The sequence below is a fragment of the Triticum urartu genome, chromosome 1A (assembly GCF_056163025.1).
Source record: "Triticum urartu cultivar PI428250 chromosome 1A, HENAU_Tu73, whole genome shotgun sequence".
NCBI lineage: Eukaryota > Viridiplantae > Streptophyta > Magnoliopsida > Poales > Poaceae > Triticum > Triticum urartu.
Window position 1 is genome coordinate 95,751,361 of NC_141873.1, and position 9,246 is coordinate 95,760,606.

A 9,246-nucleotide genomic window follows, 5' to 3' on the forward strand; every position below is an offset into this window, starting at 1 on the left:
CTGGCAAGTCCCCTGAAATATCAACAAGCAGCCTACACAAGAGGGATACAGACGAGAATTCATTGGCATAGGGATTAAATAAAAATATAGAGGGTTAGTAAAGGTGAGACGTGCATGGACTACACCGAGGAGCGGTTGAAGGTGGCGGTGAAGGCAAGAGCAGGCAGGCAAAAGGGAAGGAGGAGAGCAGCAGGGCGACGCGAGGGATCTCCGCTCCTCACCGCGGAAGGCGGCGGTGGCGCATCCGGGGGCGAGCTCCAGGCCAGGTGGTCGGTGTGCGAGGAGCTCTTCTCCTGACGCGATGCGTGCGCGTGTGGGTGGCGGCGCCGAGGGAATCGAGAGGAAGAGAGATGAGTGGGAATCGGGGTGGGCTGCGGTTGGGCCGGCCTGGCGGGCTACTCTCGTCTTCTCTTATTCTCTTTTCTTTCTATTTATTAAATATAATCAGAGAGAGCAAAAAGGAGAAAAAGGTTAGGAATGGGTTTTTGGCAAGGGGCTATTTATTCCAGAGTCACAAAAATGTGCTTGATCCAGAAAAAATAGAAATGAGCATAATTGAAAGGTTTAATGTCAAACTTATTTGAATTTAATTAAATGGGTTTGAACTGGAAGTTGGATTTCCCATAATTGATGAAAAATTCTATGTTAATTGCACTTTGCACAATCTGAATATTGTTAGATGTATAGGTGAAGCCTCTAGGTTGCCATGTTTACATGTATGAGCGGTCGACATGGCCAATGTTCAACCCGTAGCAACGCACGGGCCTTTTTGCTAGTAAAATATAAAAATATATCTTGTGATGTATCTAATGAAAGTATTTGGTATTCTAGATGTATATTTTTTTTACATAAAACTTGGTCAAAGTTAGTAAAGTTTTACTTCTTAAAATATTTACACGCACTATATTATGAAACGGAGAAAGTAATAGATATGGATCATTTTTGCAAAAAGAAAATGACCCACCTATATAATTCAACGGTAAAAAGGGAAAAGAGTTGGCATATGAGGTTAGGAGAGCTAGGGCCAATCACACGTGGCGGGGGCTCCTTTAAAGGAGAACCGTCCAAGATCATCTTGTAAGAGGCGGGTTACGGCTGGGAGTGTTCCCCGCAGCCGACATATTATTAAGCTCTAGCTCTCTCTAGAGGAGATAAGAGAAGGGAAAGATCGGTCTCTGAAATCAGAGAACGCGATAATTTCCTGATGGATCGTGCGTGTGCGCGCCCCCCCGACAGCCCCAAACCACAGATGCCAACTCTAGCCCTCCAAAGCTGGAGTCACAGGCGCGCACCACCACGCCCGGCCGACGCATACGACGAGCGGCACGTATATATGCCGGTGATGTCGGTGCTCGGTTAGCGGTCTGGTACTATTCGAGCGAAACGACTCGCGTTAGATTTTCTCCAAACGGAAAATATTGCCCGCCACTCGCCTGAAATTTCGAAGCGGGCCCAACTGGGCCGCACAAGCCCGGGTAGTGCCCATTCCGAACCTCCTTCTTCTACTCTCGTTTCTTCGGTGTACTGAGCAGTGAGGAAAGGCAGTGACGCTTCTCCAATCAAACCGAGCAGCGAAATCCCAATTCAAAATTTCCTCGGCAAACCCTCGCGGACAGCGCGCCGCGCCGGATCGGACAGCCTGCCGGAGATGGAGGCGGCGCGGGACTCGATGGCGGCCCTCCTCGACGCCGGCATCTTCGACTCCGCCCAGACCCTCGTACGTAACCCCTGCGCCTTCCCCCCATTCCGAATCTCTAGGGTTTTGCCCCGGATCAACTGCTCCGCTGCATGTGGCGCGCGTGCGCGGGCTGCTCGTTGGTGGCTAGGTAGTTGACCTAGGGAGCGAGGTGGCTTGGCGGTCTAGGAATTGAAGAAGAATGCCGCGTTCCAAAAGGGGGCCTTAGCCGAGTTGCGAAAGCAAAAAGGGGGCCATAACACTGTTTCTCGTTAGATTTTCCTTCTGAACAGAGGTTTTTCAGGTGGTAATAATAATTCTTCATGACTTGCAGGGATGCTTTCTTGTGTCTTCTGGTGGTGCAAGTAATGAGGCCAGCATATCCATGAAGGCGGAAAGCTTGGTAAGTTGCCCTGTTTAGCTCGGTAGGGGAAGCTGATGCTAGCTCGGTCCTACTCTTACACAATGTTGCGCTGCCGAATGCCCATTTCTATTGCCTAGATAGCGCATTTTTCACATCTCGTGCCTGAAATGTTGCGTGCTGTACTGCAGGTCCTGCACGGTGATGCGTTGTATGGGGAGAAAGAATTTCGGAGGGCACTGGTAATATTGCCGAGAAACCATGGTTTATTAGAAATTTAGAATGCTATGAGGAGCTTTATTGTGTCGGAAAGCTGAGCATACATGTGACAGTTTGCTGCTTACTGTTGAAATTTAAGTTTCTTATTTTCCGCTTTTTGATCATTATAGAATGCCTACAAGCAAGCTATGCAATGTAGCAAAAGTATCCCCAGACAAGCAACAAGTACTGCCAGAATCTCAGTTTCCACTACCGGCCGGTCACCTTCTCCAAATTCTTCAAATGTTATGCCATTCAATGAAAATGAGGTGTGAACAGCTCAGTAGACCATTCTGGTGTTTCTTGGATTGGTATTTTATTCTATACAACCCTAGCAAATAACTCAGTGCAATTTTGCTCTACTGTTGTAGGTGAAGTCTAAAATAGCTATTTGCCATTCTGCTTTACATGAGTATCGTGAAGCACTCCAAGAGGTTCGGGCTTTTCTTTCTTTGTGAGTCTGTGTTAATGTTTGCTAAATTTAGCAAACATTTTTTATGCTCATGTAAGTGTTGGTCGATATTTGAAATACGAAACCTTTAAATATAAGTAGGATGGTCTGGATCTAGATGTGGTTTGTTCTTTTGGCAATGGCAAATGATGCAGAGTTTGATCTACATGTTTTCTGCAGATGGAAGGGATTCCTTCTAAAATGAGAAATCTAAAAATGAATCTGATGTTAGGCAAGCTTTATCGAATATCCAGAAATAATCGTGCGGCTGCCATATGTTATAAAGAGTGTTTGAGGTACAACATACCAAATGATTTGTTTTCTACGATCCTGAATTCTGCAACTTAATAGTCCCTCTGATGCATAATATAAGCTGCTTTAGAGGTTCTGTCAGTTAAATATTTTTTTGGCTTGACCATCATTATACAAAATATTACCAAAATGTTCAATATAGTATTGATATTACTAGATTTCTCATGATATTTGTATAACATGTAATTACTGAATTACATCTGTTGTAACGACATATTTTTTAATCATTTATGGTCAAAGTGTTACTTTGATGACTGTGTCATTGTCCTAAAGTAATTATATTATGAATCAGAGGGAGTAGGTAATAGGCATAAATTGATAGTGACATTTCCTGTTCTATCGCATTGCCTCATATGGTTACTCCTTCATGATGTAATTTGACAAGTTGTTTTCGACATCTTTATGCTTTTCTTCTAGGCAATGCCCTTATGTATTTGAGGCTATTGCAGCTTTGGCTGAAATGGGGCTTTCTTCAAAGGAGTTCTCTTTACTATTTGCACAAGTAAGTGTCCATTTCTTTTGCTTAAGATCTCAAAAGGAAGCATGGTCTCTCTAGATGAATAGTTTAATTTTAGTGAGAACAGATAAATATCCGTTATGCTAGTTTTCTGTATGCTGAATTGCTGATTGATTGTCAAATTTCCTAAATACGAAGTCTTCTTCTCTAATCATGTTTTATTGTTCAATGTGTTGATCTAAACAGTACCACCTTGATAAATTTCCCACATCTTCTGTTTTACGTGTGGAGTATGCAGTAAGTTGTATTCTATTTATGGGTTGCTCAAGGATATCTCTGAATTGCGTATACTTCCACTATTTACCTTCGCATAGTTGAACATAGTTACAGAACCATCATTGCACCAAAATTTACCCCCTTTTGGTGCATATATCTTCTGTACATATAAGTTATTAACAGTTGATGTGTATAAATCTTTGAGCTGTGAGCACTGCATATACAAACTATGCAGAAATAAGGAACATCCAATTGCCCAGTGTAAAATTTATTTTCGAATCATTATTTGCTGAAATTTAGAAATCTGGAATGATTATTATATTCGTCTGTAGGCACCAAATAGAGGAGGCAAGCCACCAGGTGATTTTTTGGATGCACAACGTTGGTGGAATGTAAGTGAAATGTGCTGCACTCCTGTTGCATATAGGCAGGCTGCTGATGTTTCCATGGGATTTCATACATATTTGAAACATTACCATTTGAGGCATGTCACATTGCCACCAATAGTAATGAAAGTAATATATTGAAATGAATTTATGTTGACAGCAGATAAGCTTGCATGGCATACATCGTTTAATCTTGTATACCCTAAGTTACAAAATAGGTGATTGCTATCCTATGTTAGATCTCCTTGGCACATTGATGATTGAAAGCCAAAGCAGCACTACACAGTCTACATGCTAAACTTTACTAAATTGGAACACACCTTTGGCCTTCTTTCGACTCTGAAGAATTTTCCACAACTGCCACAACAATGTACACCTGCACTTCTGTTACTTTCTTTACTATCATTAATGCAAACTGATTAGGTGTGATTAAATGGGAAATGTAAGGATACCATTAATGCAAACTGATTAGGTGGAATTTTTACAATTTACCAAATGATCCACATTATTCTTTCCGCAGCTAAAGTGTATTTCTTATTGCAGTGATTGTTACTGGTTCCTCAGAAACTGTGTTTCTCTTTCAGCAAATATTTGATCATACATCTTGTTCTTGTTATGGGTTGGCTCAAATAATTAATTTACTTCAATTATTGTTTTCTTAATAGCGGTATGTAGAGGCCCAGTGTTGCATTGCTTCACATGATTATAAAGGTATTGCGATGAACTTTTTCCAGATTTCGTTTGATGATTCTAGCATAAGATGTGCTTAGTTGATTTTTATTGAACTGATCAAGGAATTATTTCGTATGGCTGCAAAGGATATTGAGTACTGGTTAAATGATTCGTTGTTAATAACATATCACCATGTAGCTCCATCCTGTGTCAACCTTTCAAAACTTCAGTTTCAGTAATCTGTTGGGCATAATTTGCAGCTTTCAAAACTTCAGGTTCTTCATCATAATAAATAAGCTTACTGTTTTTTTACCTTTTCTAGGTGGCCTGGATATATACCTGGAACTAATGCAACGATTTCCCAATAATGTGCACATCTTGCTGGAAATTGCGAAGGTTTATCTCTTTCTTCAAGTTTCCCATTGCTGCGCTTCTGTATATGTTGTATATTGAAGTAGAACCATCAAGTTATTCTCTCTCATGTAATGCCTCTTTGTTATGCATGTCTTGATTTTTGTAAGTTTGATGCTCCTATGTTCCTCAGTTATGTAAAGAATTTCTGGAAGTCATAGTTCATCATCACATTTTGTTTTTTCGTGTGAATTTAATTATCTTTATTCATTGTCTATCCTGATTTTTCTGCTTCTTATTTCTAGGTTGAAACTATCATAGGCAAGAATGAAGAAGCAATCATGAATTTTGAGAAGGTAAAGGAACAAGTATAGCCTTCGAGTTCCTTATAAGGAAATATACATCTCTAAAACGGTTGGTGCTTTGCAGGCTCGGTTAATTGATCCAAACATCATGGCATATATGGATGAGTATGCAATCCTCCTAAAATTAAAATCGGACTACACTAAGCTAAACAAACTGGTACATGATATGCTGCATATTGATCCTGCAAGACCAGAAACATGTATTGCTCTTGCAGCATTTTGGGAAAGAAAAGATGAAAGAAAAGCTTTGACATATGCTGAAAAGGTATGCACATTTTGTAGATAAGATATGTTTTGTGGAAGCGAACCTTCCATGTAATGTTCCTTACATTGTTTTACATTTTGCAGAGCCTTCGAGTTGATGATAGGCATATAACCGGCTATATTATGAAGGTAAGAAAACAGAACGTTATTGACCATACAACATAAATATGTTTTGGTACCAGTGTCCGCCTGCATTGTCATATTCTGGAAATGTTGCAATGAAGTATACAAGCATGCTTGGCGGGTTTATAACAAACCTGTTGTGATTGTTGGCTTATACTTCATAATTCGTATATGGCTAGGATCCTATCTTTGTTTTTTGTTATCCAGGTGGTGGGCTTACTGTTTGCTTATGTTCTTTAAGGGCAATCTGCATCTTTCATTGAATCGACCAGATTTGGCAGTAACAGACTTCAGGGGAGCTCAAGAACTAAGGGCTGATCTTCGCTCTTATCAAGGTTGTTACACATAGATACTTCTGGTTACTTATCCAAAACCTACAGGCAGCTTAATATGGATATTATTCTCAGGTTTGGTGCGTGCTTATCTAGCACTTTCCAAATGCAAAGATGCATTATTCACTGCACGTGAAGCAATGAAGGTTATGCATCAGTCTGCAAAAGCTCTCAAGCTAGTTGGTGATGTGCATGCTATCAGTTCCAGTGGGAGAGAGAAGGTAAAGCCAAACAGTTTTTTTTTCTTATGATTTCATTCTGTATACTTTTTCCTTGTGATCGTGCCTTTTGGCAACCAATCCATGTTGTTCATTTATTTTCCAGGCAAGAAAGTTCTATGAATCTGCTATTCGTCTCGAACCAGGATTTCTCGGAGCAGCATTGGCATTGGCTGATTTGCATGTTGCTGAAGGACGGAATAAGGAGGCAGTTTTGTTACTTGAAAGATATCTAAGACAATGGGCCGATGATTCTCTACATATCAAGTTGGCTCAAGTATTTGCAGCAACAAGTCTGCTTTCTGATGCACTCTCCCACTATCAATCTGCACTAAGGTAGGTTCACTTCCTCTTGGAGCTGAAACTATGAAATAGCAACCCTAAGTTGTAGGAAGGCTTCATGCTGATTCATGTATATCCCCACCCTCTCAATCCTATCCATTTACAGTCCTGGGCATTTCTCTTCCCAGAGTTTATTGTCTTTCCCCCTCACCAATGGGTCAATTGCTCCCTCGAACAAGGCCAATTAGTACCTGGAAGGTTGTAAATGATTGAACTTGCTTATTAAATGTAGGTAAACTGAGAGATTAGTATGTCTGAAATATGTCTTTTGGAATATTCTTCTTCTGTCCTAGAATATTTGATGCTCACTGTAGTTAAGGCTGGGACTTATCTCGTATAGATTGTTTCTGTAGACGAATTGTCATGATTAACAACTCCGTCAATTTCCATCCATCTTGCCATTGAAGGCTGATCCAGCAAGTCAGCTACTGAAAAGCTACCAACATGGTCTCTTACTCTCTAGCTGTTACTACTCCCTCCGTTCCAAATTACTCGTCACAGAAATGGACGAATCTAGAACTAAAATACATCTAGATACGTCTATACCCGCGACAAGTAATTCGGAACGGAGGGAGTACTACTTTACAAACACACATATGTTAGTTATCACTTTGAGTTCCCATTAGCTGTTTGCTAGTGCATCTTAACCGATCTAGAGATAGAAACGTCACTCCTTGTAGGTTGCAGTGAAGCTCTATCAGGTGTCTACTGAATTTTGGGAGGCAACCGGCCTATATTTGTTCCGAAAACCTCTGTTAACACTTCTCGACATGTCTATTGTTTTACCTTTTGTAGCCTTGTGTACTAGTTCATGGAAAAAACAACTCCCTTTTGCAGGATAAACCCGCACAATGAAGCAGCCAAGAAAGGATTGGAGCGCTTGGAGAAGCAAATGAAGGTGTGATCTCCTAACATTCAGTGGCTCCTGTCATGTTTGGGTTTCCCTCTTAGACTTGCTCCACGGTAAGATAAGAAACGTTGACTGCTCCGATTCCCCTGTGCAGGGAGTAGACCCGGATGCGCCTGAAGACGAGGACGAGAACGAAGCTGATGACGTCGATGGTGACCAGGATGACGCCGAGCTGCTTTAGGAACTGTGGACTCAAAATGGCGTCACATATCAGTATACTGGAGGTACCATGAATGCCGAAGCTGTCACTGACCGAAGGGGGCTTGCTGTGCGGGGTGGGGGTTGGTGGTACTTGCTAAGGTGGCTAGCGTAACTACTTTGTGCCGATGGTTTGATTGCACGAGTGGGAATGTTGTGCCACTGCCCACGGGGTTACTCTCATGTAACTGTGTAGGATAGGAGGTGGCCTGTTGTTACGGAAGGAAACCCCGTGAGTGCTTTGTTAACACTGGGTTCCAAAAAGTAAATCATTTGAATGATCACTTAGAGTTGTTCTGTTTCAAATTAGCGTTTTTCACTAACAGGTATCTTACTCCGACACTGTTTCATAGCTTTGGACATGGATTTTACAGCTCGATTAAACATGTCGTCCCACCTTTCTTCCATGCCTTCCAGAACCAGAACTTAGATGTCGAACGTTGAACCCTTATTATCCTGCTTCCCAAAGACTCGGACGCTATATCCGCAAATGACTTTACAACAATCTCGCTTCAGAACTGTTCCTGCAAGGCTATTGCAAAAAATTTGAACGGACAAGCTAAACCACCTAATCCAAAGCTTCATCAACAGAAAGTCTATTGCGAAAAGCTTAAGCTACGCTGCTGTTCTTCTCAGTTCCTGTCACTCAAGGAAAGCTCACGCCATGGTCTTCAAGTTGGATTTCGAAAAGGCTTCTGAGTTGATCGCTTGAGAACCTCCCAATCTATTATGCAAAACTTGCGCTCTTCAAATATCTCACTGGTTGGCCGGTAAGCCTACTCTCCCGTTGTGCTAGGCTAACCCTGCTCCTCCATTCTTGACTCCCTCAACACCTATGTCACGTCGGTTTTTTCATCCCAGTTTTTTTAAGGGAACTAGATGTGATTTGAAGATCTTTCTTTTGGACGCTGAGGAGACTTGCATGTGGGCAGTGTCTTATTGCATGGAGAACTGTGTGCAAACCAAAAACACTAGATGATTCCCTGCGGATTGCCACGGGAATTGCTTGCACTGTATTTAAGTGAAATTTGATTATATGAACATGAATGTTTGGGTTAATATTATAATAAGAACTAACACTAAAAATACATATGATCTTTGTAAATTATAAATATTTGTTGAATAAATTAGCGCAATATAATTAAAAGTTTTGTGTATTTTTTGCATGCGTGGTTGCATGTTGAAATAAATATGTTAGTGGGGATCACCTACTTAGGTATATATAGGATATATGATATGATGGTCTAGGCATACCAAGTGAAGGTTGCTTTCATATCTCTTCAGTACCCCGACCT

At 41.2% G+C, this 9,246-nt stretch overlaps 1 protein-coding gene across 2 annotated transcripts; it reads left to right on the forward strand.

Annotated features, from left to right (window-relative positions):
* Positions 1–1,373: 1,373 nt before the first annotated feature.
* APC7 (tetratricopeptide repeat (TPR)-containing protein) lies at positions 1,374–8,291 on the forward strand. Of its 2 annotated transcripts, XM_048712753.2 has the most exons (18): positions 1,390–1,717; positions 2,010–2,078; positions 2,228–2,278; positions 2,426–2,563; positions 2,666–2,728; positions 2,926–3,041; positions 3,475–3,559; positions 4,123–4,182; positions 4,842–4,887; positions 5,171–5,244; positions 5,505–5,555; positions 5,629–5,829; positions 5,913–5,957; positions 6,193–6,286; positions 6,359–6,504; positions 6,608–6,837; positions 7,681–7,741; positions 7,848–8,291. In XM_048712753.2, the coding sequence occupies exons 1-18, from the start codon at positions 1,649–1,651 to the stop codon at positions 7,932–7,934; spliced, it is 1,686 nt and encodes a 561-aa protein (XP_048568710.1). In that variant the 5' UTR covers positions 1,390–1,648; the 3' UTR covers positions 7,935–8,291. The 2 variants fall into 2 exon arrangements, with proteins under 2 accessions (XP_087370569.1, XP_048568710.1); XM_087514443.1 differs by lacking the exons at positions 7,681–7,741; positions 7,848–8,291 and adding an exon at positions 7,524–7,670 and having other exon boundaries at positions 1,374–1,717.
* Positions 8,292–9,246: the final 955 nt, after the last annotated feature.

What these genes read in the sequence shown, in the direction of transcription:
- APC7 (XM_048712753.2), top strand. Translation starts at nt 1,649, where the DNA reads ATGGAGGCGGCGCGGGACTCGATGGCGGCCCTCCTCGACGCCGGCATC. An exon ending in AAGAATTTCGGAGGGCACTG is followed by an intron (nt 2,279 to 2,425) that starts GTAATATTGCCG and finishes TGATCATTATAG; the next exon opens with AATGCCTACAAGCAAGCTAT. An exon ending in GTTCCAGTGGGAGAGAGAAG is followed by an intron (nt 6,505 to 6,607) that starts GTAAAGCCAAAC and finishes TTTATTTTCCAG; the next exon opens with GCAAGAAAGTTCTATGAATC.